The 22,586-nt window shown below is 36.6% G+C and overlaps 1 protein-coding gene across 5 annotated transcripts in view; it reads right to left on the bottom strand.

Moving 5' to 3' along the window:
* Positions 1–10,207: 10,207 nt before the first annotated feature.
* The window catches only part of DGKH (diacylglycerol kinase eta), a 153,816-nt gene continuing 141,437 nt past the window's right edge, over positions 10,208–22,586 (bottom strand). For all 5 annotated transcript variants that reach the window (XM_030272026.4, XM_030272033.4, XM_030272050.4 and 2 more), the window contains one exon: positions 10,208–21,079. In XM_030272026.4, the coding sequence (XP_030127886.4) occupies positions 20,990–21,079 (90 nt within the window). In that variant the 3' untranslated portion in view covers positions 10,208–20,989. The remainder of the gene's footprint in view (positions 21,080–22,586) is intronic.

Here is a 22,586-nt window from a genome sequence, read left to right as displayed (position 1 = left end):
TAGTTCATGGTTATGACATTATCATAAAAGGTACTTTTCAAATGCTTTTTTAAAATGTTTAGATAATTTCTATAGTAGGATAAATCTTAAAATTCCTTAGATCTGCAGACATTGTACACATTATACACGTCTCTTGTTTGTTTACAGTTGCTGCCTATACTTCCTCTTGAATGCCCAGAGATGTCATATACCATCCTTACCACCACTGTGGTAACTCCAGGGAATAACAAATTCCCTTGTAAATGTTCAGTGGTAATTAAATTTTCTGCAACTTTGTCTATGTAACTAGTCTCTGATATTCCTATTGTGAAATTAGAGGAAAACCAGATGCTTTGCTGAGACGCTTTTCAAATCCTGTGCCTTCCACATGTAAACAAATGTGACTTATTTTCTCTCTTGAATTCAACTACTGTGGAGATGCTACAGCATCTGGATTCCAAATTAATTCAATGTCAGTTTTCAGTGACCTTTATATTTTCTAAGAATGGTCCAGTTTATTACTGGTTTTACAGAGTTTATTCTTGAACTGGAAATAATTTTCATAGTATTTTCCCACAATGAAAATGGTTCAGTATAATGTTTATTATGTGCTTTCTCCTTAATTTCTGCTGGAGCTGTTACACAGTTTGCTGTGTGCTGCTGCAACATATCCTGAAATGTGCTCTTCATCTTAGATGAAATAACTCTAGCATATGTTTAAGGTTTAAGTCAGTCTCAATATGACCATTTGGCTTGTCTTGTTTATATTCCACACATGAATAACTGCTGCTGGGTGTCATGTAAGTCCTTCTGATTCTCAATTTCCTCCGTGTTGCCACATACTCAGAGATTATTTAATTTCCCCTCTGATTCAGTCTATAATAGAAATTCTCTTAAAACATGAGTGCACTTTAATTATGGTATTATTGTCTTTTTCCATCAAAATATTGACTGGAAACTACCAAGTCCTTGCATGTCTTGGATGGACCTTTCAGCAAAATAGGAGCATTAATAACTTCTCTTCTCCCAAACTTTGTTTTCAGTTCTCTCTCCCTCAAAAAAAAGAAAAAAAGAAAAAAAGGAAAAACTGGGAGTGTCAAGGAAACCATCACTCAAGACAACCTAGAAGTGCCTCATTCCCCCATCCACATGGTTATATAACATTGCTGTATACAAAGGATCCTGAAAACCTCATGTCAGAGAGAGGGAATTTTTATCATGTGGGGGTTGCCATTGTGAAAAAGTCACTGTACAATCCTTTCCAAGGACTTCTTTGTAAATTGCTGTTTGAAGACACAAAATCTTTGCCAAAATGAAGCACAGAACAGAAATATCTGAAAGAAATGCTGTGAGTTCTTCCCTACCACTGTAAGATTTCTGAGTAGCTTTTTCTGAGCTATCTTCACTGAAGGCAATTTTATTTTTCCAATTAAAAATTTCTAGGTACATTTCTCAGCTCAGAAATGTTACATTTACACGGCCTACTGAGAACCAGATAAATTTAAGTTTTAAACTGCTTTTAAATTGAAGCTTACTTGATTGTGACAGTAAATTGAGTTTTTCAGGAGTCAAAATGTAGCTTAAAATTATACATCCTGGTAACATTGTAGTTTACTGGGTATTTTGGACCTACTACCATTGAACCATAGTCCATGGTCCAACCTTTGCACAATGTACCATTGAAGTATTAGTTATTCTTCTAATTAAGGAATTTAATTAACTTTGTTGAAAGTATCTTCTTTGTGGCCACTTATGCTTTAAAGCTGTAGATGTATATATATATACATACATATATATATATATAAACATAATATAAACATATATTTTTGTATATAAAATCAAAATCATAATATAGATATATATATGTATACACAATATAAATATATATTTTTGCATATAAAGTCAAAATCTTTTCAATCAGTCAAAAGGGGACTAATCCATTGCCTCTTTGCTCAGTTGCAAGAAAGTGCATTAGGAATATTTGAAAACATAATACAACTGTTTTAAAATCAAATTGTTTGAACTTCAACAATGTGTCATCATTTACAGCTGATAAGACATTGTTCTGCCTAAAAATGAATGGAAAACGAGAATTAATATTTGCTTTCAGATAACTGCCTGGGTCATACATTACATAATAAAACAGATGTGCTTTAGATAAATCAGAATCTGATCCTGAAAGATGACTTGTAAAAATATTACTTTATTTTTTCCTTGTCTGCCAAAAAACTTTCCAGAATTACCAGTAGCTTTAAATTTCATGAGCTTGGAGTACATGGAAATACGGAGGCTTGTCCCTTCAAGTTGGTTATCTTGAGAGATTGCAGTCAAATAGTTTATTGAAAAATATGCTACTAAAAGTTACATAAGGATTTATCAACTATGGTTTTTGGTTCCCTAGGGGCAATGAGGATGGGATACAGAAAAGAAATTAGTAGCTGAAGCACTGATAATATTTGTATCTCTTTACTTTATGCTAAAAGGTCTGTAATAGTCATAAGTGTTGAACCACCCAATTCTTTATGAGTATAATAAAGCCACTGAAGGGTAAGTTAACAATAACATATTGATGATGGATTCTCTAGTAATACACCCTTTAAAAGACATTATACCAAAGGAGAAAAATGGAAATGGATTTCCCTTCCCCTACAAGCCCAGCTTTACTATTTTTGCACCAGAAAATGAAGTTACATTGATCCGATTTCTTGTTCATTGGCAAAATGTGTTCATTTTCCAGGATTTTTTTGTGGTTGAGAGCTGATGGAGATGAATGATTTGTGTGGGGAAGAACTCCGGGGTTTCAGAAGGATCACGAGGACTCTGCATGTGGCTCCTGCTAGGAAGCAATCCAATGTTTTGGTCTCCCATCTTGGTTGCCTCAGGCTCTGGCAAGACAGGTTTGCTCAAAGGCACCCTTTCTCCTCCTGTCTCCTTCAGGATCCAGGGAGGAGGAGCCTTTTACGCCTTTGCAGCTTTAGGGCTCATTTTTCCCTATCACAAAAATAGAAGTTTGGATTTTTTTTTTTTTTATGAGGGACAGTTTTAGAATACACAAGGCCACTCCTGATAACTGGTATGTGAAATGAGAAATGTGCCAGGATCCAGAGTACAAATTATAGCTTCCTGCCTTTGGCTTGTTTTTAATTCAAGGCTGTTTTTTTTGGTCCCCTTCTGTCTCAAGTGTGCCAGGGGAGGATAATTTTTTTAATGTAAATTCATTTGATGAGATTGCAGAAACCTGATAGATACTGATGATTGATTATGAGGCTGGATTTCCAAGTAAAATTAATTACAGCTTTATAAGTGATGAGTTTTAAAATATTTGGAAATTTGAAATTAATATTTATAATTAATATGAATAATAAATTGCAACAGCATAGCTATATGGTGTATTTGAGGGCATTATATATGTGTATGTGAGTGAAAAATACACACTGTGCTAGAGAAAATACATTATATTCATTAAAATAAAGTGTTCTGCTGAGGCTTTTTAGTGTGGGTGTTCTCCAGTTCTTTTCAGGAAAGATAGTAATGCACACTGCAGGTGAAGACTTGTCAGGGCGATACAGAGCTAATGTGAAATGATCCTAAGTCAAAAGTAAAGTTCTGCCAACAGGACAATGCACTGGGGAGCAAAATTGCAGCCTTTTTTTTGTTTGGAAAGATTCTTGTTTAGAACTCTTCTACTATTAAATTTCCTACCACTATAGAAATGTCAGGATTTCCATCCCAGATACAACAGTGCAGCCTGTATTCTTTGTGGTTAACAAAAGATATATATGAAGGTGCCCATTACCCAATGCAGACCAAATATAGAAAACATTTATTTATAACTTCTGTCATTCAATAATTTTCTCAAGTTTTACAGGATAAGACATAGCTTTTCCAGGAATTTTCTTGTTGTTGATGAAGACTGATCCTCTAGCTAGTGTTACATTTCTTTTTTTCTTCATTTTTAATAAAAATAAGAGCTCTACACATCTTTAAAAACAGATTAGAATGAAAAATTACTGATTTTTCATTTTAACTAAAAGTCTAAACCCCAACAATAAAAAGAGAATATTGCCAAATACATTGGCAGCCATGCAGGACTGAATTTAGCTGTGCTATACAATATCCAGGGCTGCATAGCTCAGTATTTACACTTCTTACACATGCACAAAACACTCCAAACTCACCTGTCACAGAGAGATTTATCCAAAGCAAAATTCAGACAGGGTTTACCTTCACCAGAATTTAGACATTCTATAAGAAGTGCCACAGGACCATTAATAACAGCAGGTGTCTGGGTCTTCTCCTTGTCTCACTGGGAGGAAAGGAAGCTCCAGCAAAATGCTGGGATAAAGTGTCTTCCTGGGACACTGGTTACGTGTCTAGTCATACAGCTACAGAATTAGTAACATCATTCTGGGCTGTGCCTTCCGGCTTTCTTTGGAGATGTCACATTCCAGTATGGCTACTACTGGCTCATAATTTTTAATAGTCCATGTAAAGGACTGGGGCATATTTTTTTCCTCTTATTTTTCCCTGATGTCAGTCTGGAGGATGAGAAGCTGTCAATGTTTCTACCTTAATCCTCTTTTTCTCTGGTGAACCTGAGGATGTGGTTTCTGCTGGCTTGTTGGTGGTGGTGAAAAGGGAATATTGTTTTATCTTTCTCTTTTGTCTTCTTTTCTCCCAGTACTGCCTCCTCGCTGGGCCACTCCTGGTGCTAGATCCTTCTACCCTTGGCTTAGTTCATTAATCCAGCTGATCCCAATCACATTGTCATGTTCCTTGATGCTTTTTGGCCATATTAGGGCATTAATACTGGTTGACAGAGGGGTCTGACAAAACCCAGGGCTGGAGCAAAGCAAGTAGCAGAGAGCCAGACAGGAAACAGGCCTGTGAAATCAACAACCTGAAGTTTCTGTTATTTTAAGTTGCATGGTGGCACAGTGTGTTTTGAAAAGTAGGTGAGCAGCTCCATGGTTTGAAGGGAGTGCAAATGAGGGAGGGAGCAAACCAAAGTGCTGGCAGTGGGCTCCTCTCTGTGCTGAACCTCTGCAAGCACTAGGTGGCCTGCTTTTAAAGGAAATGGGCAATCCCATCCGTTTCTGTGTGAAAGAGAAGATGAAAAGTACAATTTGCACAAGTTGTGCATCTATTTTATACATCGTGCTAGTCATGCTAAAACTTCATCACCTCTGTAAAACATGAATCCTGTGTTGGAAGGGAGAGACACCATCAATGTTGGCATTGGGTGCCCTTAAAGACACTGAGGCCAGAGGAGAATGGAAGATAAGAGATGTAGTTGACCTGCAAAGTGTGGGATTAAGCCATAGAAACTGCATTTTGGTTGAGGTATTTAATGTCTTCTTGGAAAGTCCTCCTAACAGTTGTAATTTGTGTCTCTCTCAAAGAATGACTTCTATTCTGGTCCAGTAAAAAGAGTCAGTGCAAAAGGAAAACTTGGGTTAACTACAGGCCTTGAACCACTAAATAAACAAAATTAAAAATCAGTTAGTATTGAATGCAAACAAAACTTTGGTGAAATAGTAAGTGATTTAACAAATTTTAACAGCATCATTACACATAACTTATTCTCACTGATGCCTTACACATGAGAATCACTCAGTGCCTAAAACTAAGGTGCAACAGAATTTTAACCTGGTATGCACCCTAAAAGTCTCATTTTTCTCTGTTTAATTTGGGAGGTGGGAAACTGATGGCAGCAACAAGTGAGCCTGGAAGCTAGAATGGGAACATGAATGGATGGGTAAAATGTAATATAACATCTTTTCAGCACTGTGATTCCTCCAGGCAAACCCCCTCTACCAAGCCAAAGGCAACCTGATGGTCAGATTCCCACAAATAACAAAGCCAGTAGGTCTACAGGGTCTAGTCCTCTCTAAATTAAGAAGTATTATTTCTTTCCACTCCCTCAGGGATTAGTCTGGATATCAGAAGCATTTAAACTTGGTATTAGCTAAACAGATGTAAAAGAACCACAAGGGTTTATGATTCAAGTTTTTCTCCATTTAATCCAGCAAGGGAAAAAGTCTTTAATAAAAGCCTAGATTGCCCAGCCAGCTAACAAAACCAAGGACATTGAATCTTGTTTTCAAAATATATATGTTTTGAGAGAGGATTTATATTGAAAAAATGAGCCATTATGTATTTTTGATCCTGCTAGTAAATGATACAATAATTTAACCTGTATTTAAAAACTAGTGCTTCCATCAAACCTTAATTGAGTTTAATCAGCCATTAACAGTAGTTCTTATTGACTGAGAAATAAATTATGATTGATTGGCCTGACATAATTAATTGTTATTGTAGTTTTCAACAATTTAAGCTCATTTGCCCGGGCTACTCTTTCCACAATGTTTGAAAGATTTAATTAACTCTCATGCCAATAATTTAAATAGGCTTAAGATTCTGAGATTTACAGAGTAATCATTTTCATGGCCGAGTGGTCACAGAGAGATATATTGAAATTTTAATTCTGAGAACATTTGATTTTTAAAGCAGTATATACCTTCTTAAGACAACTCTGTGAAGATTTTACACTGCAACTGTAAAATTTATGCTGCTCATTATGTTTTGAAGCAGCAGAGCTGGCACAGGTATTGTCCCCTCCATCTCTTCCTGTGTAGCTGCCTAGTTCCTTTATAAATTCTCTAAGGAAGATATTTGATTTTTATTAATATATAAACTCATTCAATTATTTTCTTTTGATGAGGTAAGATAATAAATGAAAGATGTGAATTCAGCTGGCATCTGGAAGAATATTTTACAAGGCAGTCAATGCTGTTTGATGCTCTCCCTCCTCTTGATCTAGAATGTTGCTCTAGAATGTTGCTCCTGTCCCCACATTTCCTTGGGTTTATGGTCTGTGGAATACCTGAAAGAAGATGCTCAAGACACAGTGGTGTGGAAGATGAAGGCTCGAAAGTGAGGAAGTGAGAGATGGAATGCCGGAGCAGAATTATTTAAGCCTCATCTTCACAGAAAGTCAGTGCTTGAAAAAGAAAACTCATTTCATAACTTCCTGTTCTATTCAAGTGCATGGGTTTTAATTTCAGGAAGGGGTTGCCCCCACACTCCAGGTAAGGCACTCTCCTCTAAACTGTCACTCTGCCTTGGATGAGGAGTTGGCTCCAGAACCCACCTGCTCCTCCCACAGTTTACAGGAGCTGGTGAAGGAGAAAGAATAGGATGAAAACCTTGCTACCAAGCTTTTAGTGCAGGTACTCTGAAGTGACCTCCGAACCTACAATCCTTAAAAAAGCAGCTTCCCCTCACTCCAAAAAAAATATGTGTTGGGAACAGCTCCATGGCATCTTGAATTTTTTAAACATTTTTTTCCTTTTTATTCACCTGAAAATAGCCCCCTAAGATTTCGGACTGACTGTATTAACACTTTTAAGCAAGTTAGTTGGACAAGTCATCGGGCATAAATCAGAAGAACATACTCTTACACCACTTGCAGGCTTCTTTGTGACTTGACCTTCAGAGTACTGATGGCTTCAACAGCGGGTTGGAAACACTGTGCCCAGAAAGTCTGAGCAAAGTTGTGCTTCCTCAGAGGAAGGGAAAACACACCATTAGCAGATGATTATTATTATCATTACAAGGGCCATGTGTTAGGGATTCAGAGGTATTACGTGTCTTCCTGAAATTAATGAACTGCTCTACTCAGAGGATAGCCTGGCTGCCGGGAGGACACATATCTGCTGTTACATTAATGTCACTAGGCAGCAGATAGATGATTTTTTTTTTTTTCCCTATGAAATTGAAGAAAGGAAAGTGAACTTGGCAAAGTGTAATTGGGAAATAACAGTAGGTACCTGAGAAGGGCTGAAGTCTTTGAGCCATGGGAGATGCAAATAGCAGCTAAAGGGCAGAGGGGAGGAATGAGTTCAGAGTGGCAAGTGCAGGCACAGCTGTGCACTGCTGTCAGGGAAAGGAAATGGAAATTAGAACTAGAGCAAAAAATCCTGCTGCCTCAGTGAGGCATCTGCCACATCCCAGGACATCCCATTTCATCACCATGACATCTCTCATCTCTCCCTCTATAAAAAGAAAGATGCTCTTCCGTGTAGATCCCCTCGGTTCTCATCTGAAGGAGGAGGGCATGGGCCAGCTGCTGCTTTCATTCATCTGCGAGCATTTGGCCAGGACAGAAGCTATTGCACCTGCCTTGTGTTTTGTCATGCTTTCAAGACATTCAATCCACAACATCTTCTTACCATTGGATGGCTGGGGATGACTGAGGTTGTGACTCCATTGTCATATTTTATTCTGCAAAAGTATAGTTACAAATATGATCAGAACTGCATTCATGTAATTAGGAAAAAATCTGGAATGACTCCAAAGGAAATGGGCCAAACTCCTAGTTAAATATATGACCAATTCAGGCTAATGTCATATTCCTATATCTGCCTCCAGAATGGGCAGATTTTAACCAAAACACAAACTTTTAGTGGCTTGAATGGCCTAATTTAAGAAGTAATTTTTGTTTCTCACTTTTTACTATGCTCACTGTTCCAATATTTTAATATTAACATGAAATGTTAATACTGCACCAGTTTCATTTTTGCCCTTGTAGTTAATCATGCCATCCCCACTAAACCTCTTTAAATAATTTGCTACTATATTTTGTTTTAGACAAGTCATCCATGCAGCCCTATCTGACAATTCTGAGTAATAATTCTGTTAGACTTGCTTCAGCACTTCCAATTTCAATGCTTGCCTGTCTACAACCTTCTTTTTTTTTTTAATTTTTTTTTTTCAGATTTTCATTAATTTAGTGATAGAAGTTAAAGGTTAGCAGTTTCAGACTTCATCATCAGATATTTGGTGCCACTGAGATGAACGGAGTGATTATATGCCACAAGTATTCACATGTGGTATGAACTGTTCATTTATTTACCAAACTTCTCTCAAAATTATTAAAAACTTCCCTCAGTGCATCTTCAACGTTAAGGCTCATAATCCAATGACTTTTTTTCCACATTCTTTGACTTCTTATTCACAGAAAACTAATTTTTCGTCAAGATGAACTGTGGGAAGCCTACCATACTGTGCAGTCTAATTTCTAGAAGAAATTCTGGGGAGTTCCCAGTGTCCAAACACAATAACACCTTGTCTCCTCATGTACTGCAGAGTGCCATCCTTTGTGGTGTTCCCTACTTTACCCCATGAGTTATTTCTCCTACTTCAGTCTCTCATTTATACCACAGCTTTGATTATTGAAACTAACCATTTCAGTTTGGTTAAAGAAATTGAATCCTACCAAAACAAACCTAAAATTAAAGTACAGGCTTCAATCCTAAGAGAACTGTAAGCACCTGGAATTCATGGTGCACTGAACCCCCCAGGACTGACCTGTAAGCTTTCTGGGTTATCCACAAAATTGCCTCTCCAGCGTATGATCATTCAGGACAATGGGATCCCAACCACAAGACAACTTCATCAATCACAAGATTACAGTCTTCGTGAGCTGGCTTAGGTTTCTACACACTATAATTTTCCTTCTGTATATGCCATTGATGTGGTTACTTTCATATCTTGTGCTAGGTACCAGCTTAGTAGCTCACTGACCTACAACACAGCAGCTGGTGCTTGCCTGCAGAATGGCCCTCTCGAATCAACCCCCGTGGCTGTTTATTAGGGCTGGTGCCAGCAAGGCACAGCCCATACTGCTGAGTATGGGCTTTACTGTTTTTGCTTTACTGCCGCTTACCCGTGGAAAAATGTGTGCTACTGAATGTTCTGTTTTAATGGCTGTTGTTACCATGGATGCAAATGCAAATCTGTTTTTACACTTAATACGCTGTGTGGCAGCAAGATCCAGCAGAAGATCCCTGCAAATATAAACACCTACATGCACAGGGACTTAACATCAGAGTTTGCACATAGCCATGTGGAGGATGTATAAAAGCTGTATTCAAAGCCCCTAATTTAAAACAATTTTCAGGCAGTCCTTGGCAGACTGAGTAGAAATGACACTTGATAGTCATTCATCCAAATTTTATGTAGTTTTGAGTTTTCTTTTAAATTCCAAAGCCTTAGATTGTGCCAAGGAGTTGCCATTGCATTGATTTCAATGGAGAATTCTGGTTTAGATTTGATGACATTGGTAACAGCCCACATTTTGAATGGACAACATCTAAAATTAAGTGTCATGATGTTCAAACATTTCCACTGATTTCTAGACACAAAATAAATTCAGGGACTCATATACATTGAATGCATTCTGTTTATTTGAGAAGGAAGATCTCATACGAGTGCCTGTTATGGAAGGCATCTCTTATCATGTACAATAAAATCAACCATTGCTTCCAGCAGAATACAAAAATACACATCTCAGTGACTTCCATACAATAATAAATATGTAATCATGCATCCAACAATAAAAAGGCACGGAAAACTGGTCACTTAGTAGTCATAAAAATTACTAACTATATTAACAAAGCCACCCAAATTATCTGTACAAGGAAATGTAACAATATATTCCAAAGGTGAAAACACATAAAACATCTTTAAAATAGTATATGCAATAAATACCTCAATTGTTTTTATATATTAAAAATAAAACTGTGCCATTGTAAACAGTATGTAAACAAACAAAATTCACTGTTCCTTACCATTATTACAAGTAAATAAAGCCAAAAGTTACACCCCTGCCCTGTTAGATATACTTCATTGGCAAGTTTTGTCAGGCAGTTTAAAGTTTTATTCTTTTCTGCAGCAAACAGAGCCTGCTATGTGTGTAATTCTAAGCATTAGAGCAATTGCTAAGCCTTAAAACTGACTGCCCAGGACATAGTAGGTCATCAAAGAGAACTGGAACTAGGAAAAGCAATTCTTGCAGTGTTATAGACAGAAGTAATTTATTTTTACTACATATAATAGTGTGGGTAAAACTCAGCTGTTTATATAACACTGCTCTCCGACAGGACTTGAGGGGGCTGTACAGAGGTGGTGAGCATCCCTATTCCCTTGGGTGGAGAAAGTGAGGTACTCAGAGGTTAACTACACTGCCCCCAGTCTTACACCAGCTCCACTGGCAAGAAACCAAAGGCAGAATCCAGACCTTCAGCCACTTCCTCCTCATTTCCTCAGATATCACATGGCCTTGCAGACAAATAAAGGTGTGTCCTGAACTCCAGTCCTGATTAGAATTGCAGAAAGCCAACCAATACGCAAAAGGAAAGGAGTCTGCTTGCTTGGCACCTGTCTGCCCCCACTGACAACCACAGAGCCTTGCCACCATGTGAAGCACCAAGGAGCTTTTTCTCCCACCAATCTGTGGTCAGAGCCACATTAGCAGACTAACGAGCCCAGACAGAGCCCTGTGTATCCTTTGCAAACCTAGTGATTGCCTCAAATGTCTATTCTTTGAGGTCTGTTTCTACAGCCAACAAACTCCTAGAAATTTCAACCAAGGTGCATACTTCCTGCCTTATTAGCAAAGGGAAGGATAGGAATCTGAATATGATCCTTTCTTAAACAAAATTATAGGAAAAGATTCCTGGAAGTGGTGGGCATTTGCACAGATGTCTTCAGAAAGAGCCTTGTGAAGGAAGGTGTCTGCTTTGTTATTTCTTCAGCTTTTGATAACCTTGACATACTACATCATTTTACAAGTCCGACTACCCCTGGGATGACTTATCTATGATAAATATAAACTTACCTGTTCCCAACATATGTATTTCAAAGTGCATGACAGCTCTTGTTTAAAAATGGTATTTTAGCCTTAGATGAAGAAATTAGGATGCATCTATCTAGCTGTTTCACAGCCATATGGTTTTTTTACAGGAAGAATACACTTTGAGCATGCATAATTAAAAGATACCCTGGAAAGGGATTTAGGAAGCGCTGCATTATGGTATATTTCCTCCTTGTGCTATTAAAGAACTGTTCCTTCTGCTTTTAGACAAGTGATTTCTCTAATGTCAAGCAGCTGTCTGACTTGCCTTACCATTTAACATTTTCATCATTTTAACTGATCCATGGAATATAAAGTCATTCAACACACTGGCTCTGAAGATAGCTCCATGTCTTGACGAGAAGCTTAAACCCACATACTTACTATGTAACTTTTTTTTTTTTTCCCCAATAAGGTACTTCTGGATAAGGTACTTCAAGTGTCTTATACCAGATCTGCAAAGACAGGTGAGCTGCACGAGATCAGTAAGTATAGAAAACAGACAGAACTACTTTTTATCATGGAATAATTCTTCACATTCACCTGCCACATTGCATTCCCTCTTTGTGAGATGAGAGAGGCATGAAAGGTGATCTCTTTTAAGAGGATTCTGTATTAAATCTTACAAAAGTTATTTTAGAAGGTATTTTCTTAGACATATTCAAGGACCAGATCAATGAAAAATTCTGTACAGTCTCTGAGGCATATATTCCCACCTGTGTTGTAGTTTGCAGGTTCCATAGAAAAATCCAAATAGAAACTGCATATTTCACATTGGGAAAAAATAAATACATTTCACTCATTAAAAAAATTATCACAGTAGGAAAATAGCCCGTAAACAATAGATTCAGAAGAGTTTAATCTTGGCCCCAGTGAGATCAATGGGAGCTTTGCCAAGGATTTCAAAAAAGCCAACATTTCACCCAGAATCATATACAATTCTTTAGCTGACAACAATCATAAACATCCTGCCACCCCATTGTATAAGTTAAATATTAATAAGCATCTGTAAACATCCTGCAAGTTATCTGATATAAAAAAATACTATAATAAAAACAATGCAGCATCTCAAGCACTGTATAGTTTTAAGTTTTTTTGGCTCAACACACAAGTTGGCATTGTTATATTGGGCAAAACCAGGGCATGTATATACATCTCTATGTACAGGTGTGCTCTCACATAAACATTATGAACTAGGTGCTACATATCTACACACATCCACACAAATACTGTCAAGAGAATGACATTCATAGGTATGGCACATAAAAGCTTACCCATGGTCAATTTGAGGATTGCTTTTATGTGAGGAACAATATCTCTCCAAGAAAATCATCTGTATGCTTACATGTAAATGCTATAAATGAAAGACAAGAACAATCTCCAAGGGGCCTAAAGTACTATTAAAAGCATAGCATATGCCTAAGTCCCAAAAGATTTATATGATTGCAAAGATGATGGACTTTCTTGTGGAATAAACAGGAAAAAGGGGAAACAAAGGGCAGAAACTTCTGAATATGTGCCAGTAGATATTAGATGTTTTCATCTAACCTGTTAGATGTTTTTATCCAACAAAGCATGTTAGATGTTTTAATTTTCAATTGAATATAGGTTTGGACTGAGTGGAAATCACATGTTTCAGCTCTTTGCTACAAACTGCCATTTAGACACAAATATATGAGTTATGCAGAGAACGAGACAGTGTCCCATTTCTGCAACGCTTCCATGCATACTTCATGCATCCATTCATGGAGGTAAGTGGATGTCACTACAGAATTAACTAACAGCTGTACTTGACTGGAATACCAGTGTAAGTTACAAGGCTGGCTAATGACAGAAATCACCCATGCTTGGCTGGGATCCTCTCAGAACTTTTGAAATACCTTTAGATGAAATTTACCTTTCTTAAATGCCAGAACGTACATTAAAAATACATTAATGCAATTCCATAGTGCTCAACATTTGAAGATACCTGCTCTAGACAGACAGATGTGACAGTGAGAAGTTTCATTAGTTCATTAGTGATTGATAGGTTTGCCATCACCATGAATTAAGACAAGAAGCTGCTAATATTGTATGACGTTAAATTATTTTTGTGTGATGACAGCAACAAAGAAGGGCCAGGGGAAAGGTGCAGAAATCAGGCCCTCTTCACCTTTCAGGAGCATCTCAACAGCTTGTACTCCTTATGTACAAATCCCATCTATTTATTGCATGTCTCATCTGCCACTGTGAATATCACCTTGCCCTTTGATGATCCTGTCGACATACAAGCATATTACATTTTTAAGGTAACTGGCAGCTCTAGGGAAATGCCTAGAAGAGTTTCAGCTCTTTTAAGATTCAAAGGATATGATGTAAAAAGGTGGCTAATGAAACAAATTATTTCAGGACAGGTTCACAAGCTATGCTCCTTGAATGGGAAAAATGGTTATTTTTGTTGAATATGGACAAAGACATTTTTCAAGGTACCCAATTTAAGGAGACATAAAACCAAGACAGAAAGTACAGACACCACAAATGACAGATGCCTGTATAAAATCCTCTGGAATGTGGCTAGACATACAGTCCAAATGCCTGTTTCAATGTATAGATGTGGCATCTTGTGAGAGGACAGTGCTACTAGGAACCTTCACAGTGACAATATGCATGCCTGTGTGCTCCTTGTAAACCTTCCTAAACTATCCAACTAGAAAATCTTGTATCCTTGAAATTCTCATTAAAAGCCTCCAGGCCCTACTGTTCAGCACACGTGCTCTCCCCATCCTTGAAAAGCAAGACCAAGCAGCTTTGAATGGCTTTCCTCACTCTCCCTGTTCACAAAATAATTGACCGTGACTGCAAAGAGAATTAGTCCCAAACAGAGCTTACTTACACTAACACCAGGAGGAAAACACAGTTATATCTCTAACTCTTTCCCTGTTACTGGCACTGTCAGGTTATTAATTAAACTGGTTTTTATCCAATTAATGCTTTAGTTTAAAAAATTTGGGACTTAAAATGCTAATTCCCTTTAAAAAGTCATAGAAGGGATTTGGGGCACTATGGAGATTTTCATTTTGGCTTTACACACAGTTTCCATAATGAAAACAAACCATCCAATTTTATTTTTAGCTCATTTCTTCCTGTTCCCACCTTCCAGTTTATACACTCTTGTCAGCTATACCTGGATCAAACATAGCTCCCTAAAATTGTTTCCAATGAATTTGGAAAAAGATAGTTGCAAACGACTTAAAATTTAGTACCACATTGCATTTATATTCAGTAGCTTTTCAATCCTAACACTAGTCTTTGAATAATACTACAAACTATATTTTTCCAAAATATTTGCTCCACAGAATAAAATATTAATTGGCCATTTGGATATTGTCCTACTAATAGCTACCATAATGTTCAGTATTTTCAATGTCTTACAGAGCTAGTAGAGTTCGCCAAAACACTTCTCTTGCCAAGGGTATTCTGGTAGCTCACGTTAATTGTTAGATAAGAGCTTCCAGAAGGGACTACAAAAATATAACTTAAAAGATTTTAGTCCATCATGGCTATGCTAGGCTTTGGAGCCTGAAGCCTGGGTATATATTTCTCTCCTCAAGCGCCCTACAACTTTTTCCTGGCCTGCCTGTCCAGCTCTTCTGAACAAAAACCATAGACAGACATGCAAGGGTCTCATCTTGCCAGAAGCTGGGAACTCATCCAGACACAGAAGCTGGGAAGCAAGGTAAAAACATTAATAAAGGCATGACTGGTGTTAAATATAAATGAAGCACCAGCTTCTTCGGCCCCACTAATGCAAGCAATAGGTTATATGAACTCAAAATCCCATCAGAGAGCTCATCAAGTTTTTGTCAACTGGGAAACAAGTCTTTAATTATTTAAAACAGATGTTTGTAGTTCTACCATGTGCATATATGAATTTTCTGTTGATTGTTCCAAAGGTGATAGGTCTTTAACCACTATAGCTAAATTGATTAAAATTTGTCCAGGAATACTCTTGGGTACATATTCATCAGCATTTTGCTTCTTTGCAGAAGTGTTAGCAATGCTAATATTTTTTAATTTACATATGACAAAGGGATGATGTTTGAAGATTACTTCTATACACTGAAAAAACCTACAAACTTTTCAAATTTTTTTTAGTTAAAGTATTGACAGTGATCACTATTAAGCCTACAGAAGTTGCTTTAAATTTTAGTATTAGCTCCAGCTGGGTACAGAAATAGTCCTCTCTAGATGGCTTCCAAATGGATTACAATTTCTGAGAAACACACTGGTCTTCTGTATGGCAGAAACAAACATTTCAAGTACATAAGCTAACACTTAACAGAGCTATGAAATGCAAATTCTACTAATGCAACAGTAGTAGAAAACAACTAGAAAAAGTTTTTTCTTTTTGTAAAAAAGATCCATTCTAACTATACTCTAGATATAAATACAGGAATTTATACAACCAGTAAAGATTTTATATTGATAAAGCATCATTTGGTAATTATCAATCCTGCTGATGCTACCATTCATCTCTGAAGAGAAAGCAGAGATATTTTAAGTCTTGTCCAAACTCCTTAGCTTCCTCAAGTAATCAAAAACTTGTTCCTTAAGACAGCAATACAGTCATGTACAGTTCTTGCAAACATTAAATCCTCGCAGTTAGAATAAGCAGCATCACACCTGATGATATGAAAATCATACCACAAAACATACAAATACATGAAAACAGAATCAAAAATACAGGACAGTCTGTGTTATAAATGTATACAGGATGCTGCAGTTGAGAGGTACTTAAGTTATTGGGGTGAAAAAAATAAATTTAAAATTACTTCTTTAATTTTCTTTTTTGTGGCTCTCACTTACTCATACAGGTGACAAGATGATTTCCTGGTTGTAAGCTAAACAAATTGCTCTGGCTCAGTTATCCTCAATGAGATACATTCCTTGCAACTTTACCTTTCACAAAGACTTTTTGCACTGCTAATTATTAATTACCAGACCTTTTGAACTCATAGGCAAGAACTTAATATTTAGGGGCACAGAGAGAGCACTGCAGAAACAGCTATAAACACTACTAATGCAATCATTAACAGGAAGTATCAAGCAAAATGGAATCACCATGGGGGGTTTTGTCTTCATGTACATTACTACAACTGTTTTTAAAGTAGGACTATGGAATACCCTGTCATATTTTCTTTATATATTATTTTTCCATTACATGTGAAAAAGGTCTCCTGCCAGTCTTCCTGAAATGGAGACCACATGCACTGAAAAACACTGATAATTTTGCCCTTGAAGTAATGTTCATTATCAAGGCTTTATAAAATTTTCATTAATAGGATGAGCAAGTTCAATTAAAAAGTAAAACTGGCAGGTTATCTGTTTCTCTACAAAAAAAGCATAGGAAAATATAAAATGGACATTTATGAAGAAAAAAATCAGCATCTCTTCTTTGAATTACAGCGATGCAGCATTGCAGTATTAATTACTTTGGACAGGGATAGAGAGATCAAGATGATTTCTATTTATTATTTACAGGACCAAGAATGTTAATTCCAGTTTCAAGAAATATTGGAATTAAATAGTCTGAGAGGGTTTTTGATCATATGCTTTACACTTTACCGTTCTTCCAAGTTCAAAGCATTTTTCTTTGAAAGAAAGAGACATTCAGGAGAAAAGAATAGTGATTAAGGGGAGAGACATAAAAATGTATCAAAAAAATTTTTCCTTGCCATCTTATAAAAAAAATAATTTTTGAACCTGCTTTTCTTTGAAGTATTGCAAAACATCCCCAACACCTAAAACCACGAGTTGGCTTGATTTCATGAGGTTTTATAAAGACAAAACTTGCATGACCTAAATCAGAGATTGCTACAGCAATCAAATACAGTGAACTGAGAAAATTCTATTTGAAAATTACAAAACAACAACTTTCATTTAGCAACCTGATGCCACTTTAAAACATGCAGTTCTTGTGTTCCTCTCTCTGAGGTGTAGAGCTTTTCATCTATACAAATACAAGCGACTAGAAAAAAATGCAGATTACTCTGCACCCCCTTCAGTCTTTAGTGTACACTGACCACAGAAATCATGTGTATTTGACTGGGGGGGAAAATTTAATCCAGTAAACTTTGTATAGGGATTGTCTTGATAAATCTAGCATGCTGAAATCAGGGTACACAGGCTCTTATTTTCTAAAAAGCTAACTGCTTTTAGGGATGTGTTAACCTTGGTTTTGTTAAAATATCGGGATGTATGCTTTGAAGCACTTTTTACTGCAGGATTAAGTTAGGGAGAATACAGTTTGTTAAAAAATGTAGTTATTTATGTACTTAGTTCTAGGAGCTGGGACTTTTACAGCAGTAAGGAAAAAACCTCAATACTTAGAAAAAATCACAAGAGAGCAGCACTGTGTTCAGGTCTTCAAAAAAGCCACATCACTTAAACACAGTTACAATCCACAACCTCCACAGAGAACCCCTACAAAATATTTTGAGCCTCGTTCTCAGAAGCATTTGCACTTCATAGCCAACACTAGTCTAAGGCATAGAGTTACATAAAATTTGCTCTCTTGGGCATCTAATAAATACAGCACAAATTACACAGTTTTGCTTTTTCCTACTCACACGTTTAAAAAATCTGTTTAGGACAATCAAAGTTGAATTCTTTGGTGATCGTTTAGAAAAATGAACATTGATCAGTTGTCCTATACTGAGGTAATTTGAGGAGTGCCATAAGAAAGTTGTGTTACAAACAAATTTGCCCATTTTCCCTGCCCAAAAGCAGCTTCCATTTCTTAATAGACTCAGCGTAGATCTCTACAGTGACTTGAAGAGATTTGGTTCCATAGCCCACCTTAATGCATTACATACAGCAAGGCTGAAAGTTGTAAAGAGATTTTATCTTACAATCAGAAAAGCAAAGAAAGTTCTGCTATGTGTTATGTCCTTGAATAGACCAGAAGATTAGCTGTGTTGTCTACTGCAAAATCAATATGCTAAAATGCTGCCACATATTAAAATACAGTGTAGCTTATGGAGAACCAAAGAGAAAAAGAAATAAAGCTTACAAAGACTTGGCAGATGTCTCCTGAATGTCATTAAAGGGGTGAATGTCAAGTACATTAGAATAAAACCAAAACCAACAAACTTTCCACTGTCTGCCTAACTTTTCATTTTTTATATGCTTTTCATACAACAGCCTGAAAGTCGTATCATTTGGCAAATGCAATTTGGTTTGTTTTTTATGCAAAACCTAATAGAAAATAGCCCTTTACTTTTGTTTGTTTACCAGAATAATCATTATGTCCACAGAACTCCCAGAGTGGTGCCTGTTGAACCTACAGCAGCAACAACACAAAAAACTACAATAAGAAAAGAATTAAGTCTGTTTTGATTATTCTGACTTTTTTTCTCCAATAAAACAATGAGGATAATAGATTTTCCTTTCCAAGGGATGAGTCCCATCTATTTGCCATGGAACAACTCCTGTCATATGCATGGGAAATGGAGGGCAAAACCAGGATGCAGTACTTGACATTGGCCCCTTTATACAAGAAAATAAGTTTTGATAAAAAACAAACTGAAACAAATGAAACCTTACTCTGCTATTCATGAGGAAAACACAAATAGATGTTAAGATACTCTTTAAAATGCAAGAAACATCAAAGCTACTTGATTAAGTGAAAGTCAAGCGTTCCTTGTGCTGCAATGACATATTGCTAGGAACAGCAAGGAGAAAGCAATTCTGTGCAAGTTTTCTGGCAGGTGGTGCAAAGTCTTCTTATCTCAAACGTTTAGGTAGGATTTTTTTTTTGGTAGATATCTGAAATCTATTTTCCAACTAGAGTAATACTTTCGTGAAAAGTTAACCAGGAAATTAAATTATGAACCTGTTTCATTTAAGTAAAATGTAAATAACCTTACAAACTCTGGTCTAGAGAAATTTATAAACAAAGATGGTTTTAATTTTTTTAACCTGTTTACACTCATGGATTACTGTCTTGCATGTGATTCATCATAGCATGCATAGCCTAAAACCTTATAGTCTGGGTTTTTTAAATTTTTATGGTCTACTGATGGTGGAGTGCTGTCAAGAAAAAAATTGATACCTTTTTAAAGAAATGCACACAGATGCATTTTTAAATTAGTAGTTAATTAGCAACAAGTAAAAGTTTACCCCACAAAAACCAAATCAGCTGCTACATTTTAAATATCTTCTTCTGTATGATAAATAAAATTAAATTTTCCTTTAAGAAAATTTCATTAATATTTAAACTTGCTTTTGAACAATAGAATAAATAAAACCATTAGTGCCTACAAGTTCAAATATGCTACAAATGTTTAAGATAACTGAATAACTACATTAAAATGCACCATGAGAAAATTCTTTATCATTTTCCATGCAGGAAGCCAATTGATGTTTTTGTGAGGTACCGGTCTTTCAAAAAGTCTCATAAGTTAGTTACCTGATAAGCCTTCTGTACATGATATATCTAAAAATCTAACTGTACAGTGTTTCAACCATATATAATCTGCTAAATATGGCACAAACGCTAAGTTTCCACACCCACACACCCTTTGCCATAGAACACATTTGAGGCATAACACAACACTGAAGAATAGAAAAGTGCCTGAAACTGGAGGAAAAAAAAAAAAAAAGACACTCAAGTAGCAATAAATTAAATCTCATTCAAACCAATAAAAAAGTTGTTCAAGTGTTTAAAGTATCAGATGTGTCATGCAACAGAACAACAGACAATTCAGGCAGGCACACCATGCATTATAGTTTGCATTCATGGTATCACGAGGTATCTCTCCCCTCTTCTGCATGGCCAGCGAGTGCTGGATACCTGCGGCACTGCCAGGCTCACCTGTTGAACCTTCCAAACATTCTGGTCTCCCACACAGGAGGTTTTACACAGCTACGCCTCAGAAGGAAAACCAGGTTACCTCATGCTGTACAGTGGCATCTTGCTGCAGCATAAAGAGAGGCATACTGAGCTGCATGTAAGCAAAGCAATCATTCCTTGACTATATTTTCCAGTCAGTGCAGTTCACCATCAACCAATCAATTTGCTTATCTGAATCTGGCCAATTTGCACACCAAGAAAACATCTTCGCAGAACATACCACCTTTTCCTTTTCGTTTTGGCACAAATCCTTTTGTACTCTTGCTGCAAGTTCTTCACCACACAAGAATGCAGAGATGCTAGCCTGTACAAACACCAGTGCTTATTCTTCCATAAACTACAAGGACAGCCAAGTGCCTGCAACAGCTTTGCTTCTCCAGCAACTTTCTCTTCTCTCTTTAAGAAAAGCACCAGCATAATTACACTTCAGACAAAGGGGTGTTCTTGCTGAGCTCTTTAATTCCCTGGAGAATTCGCTTCATATGACCCACTTTCGTTATCCCCAGGTCCTACATAAAAATTAAAAATAGAAAAAGAAAAAAAGAGAAGAAAAAGAAGGAAGTTTACTTTAAAAATGGGAAAAAGAAACCCCAGTGATTATGACCTATCCATACCTATCCATGCAGCAGATGTCTAGAAATGTGCTCACTGTAATCAACACTAACCAGGAGTGTTAGCAACAGTCACTTAACAAGCTGACTGCTTAGATCACACAATGAATCCCTCTCTGTCTGGCAGACAAAAAATTACTTACCTGCAATAGTGACAACCCAGGGCACTTCAATGTATGTCAAAACCATCTTTGATTTGACTTATAAATACAAACACCTTTCACAATTTCTGGCAAAATAAAGAGAACAATCTCCCCCTCCTCTCTAATACAGCAATAAAATGCTTGGTAGAATGTGATGGATTGAAACTTCTGTCCAGCAATGTCACTTGATCTGAGGCCCTATAATGTCTGCTTTAATCAACAAACACATATATCCCCAGTTTCTCAAGGGAAAGTGGATGTAATGGCTACAGGCATGTAGGACAACTTCCCTTTAGAGAGCAATAGAAAGAGTAAGCTTTGCTTTTCATTCCAAAAAGGTTACATCTCCTAGCATGTATGTTCCTGATTAGAGAGATGGAAGAAAAATTCTCAGAAACATGATGGTCATATCCCAAAGGAAATATGAAAAGCACAAGAGTAAATCTCTTTGTAGCCACTAAATCATTCACATCAGCTGAAATGTTTCTATTATTGGTTTCTAGAACCATCTCTGTACGCAACAACAGACAAGCATTTTTTGTAGCAAACTTCTTCCAGTATTAGTAATAGCTTTAGCAGCATCCTTTTTCAATTTTGGCTGGTCCAATGATTAGAGAAACAGAATGAGATGCCCAGCTGTGCTAATGATCTCTCACCACACTAATGAATTTTCAGCTCAGTCTGGTGGAAATCTGCTTTTCTTATGAAAAAGTCTTTAAAAATCATGTCTTAGTGGTGTTGAGCAATCAGCAAACACTAGTTATTTGTAGAATAAACCTTATATAAATAGGTTTTGGTTAAATAGCTAAAAAAAATAGAAAAGTTTCACTATTTTTCTGAAACAGAAATAATTTCATTTTAATAGGAAGATTTTTCCATTACAAAGACATTAAAAAGGAGTATAATTAGGCAGCTTGAAAAAATATTTCTCATATAGAGTGGAAAATATCTATTATTCTGTACATACTCTACACAAAGACTGTATCTACATTTCTACAGCCACAGAGACCTCAGAACAATCTATATTCTATATTACTTTAAAATGGTAGCATGCACTTCATTTCGGAAGAAAGGGGTGGTAAAATGGACATGAATTCATTATTTTATTATAAAGGTAGCATAGCCAAGATTAAAGAGATGGTTTAATTTTCAGAGAGTCAAGACTGAATTCTGGTTATGTTAGAGAGAAAAGATATTTGGTTGTTTCTTCAGTTGAAAACTATTGGCACTATAAATAGATAGTCATCCTTTACAGGACTTTG

Source organism: Taeniopygia guttata, chromosome 1, assembly GCF_048771995.1.
Source record: "Taeniopygia guttata chromosome 1, bTaeGut7.mat, whole genome shotgun sequence".
Lineage (NCBI taxonomy): Eukaryota > Metazoa > Chordata > Aves > Passeriformes > Estrildidae > Taeniopygia > Taeniopygia guttata.
This window is presented reverse-complemented; position numbering and strand designations above follow the sequence as displayed.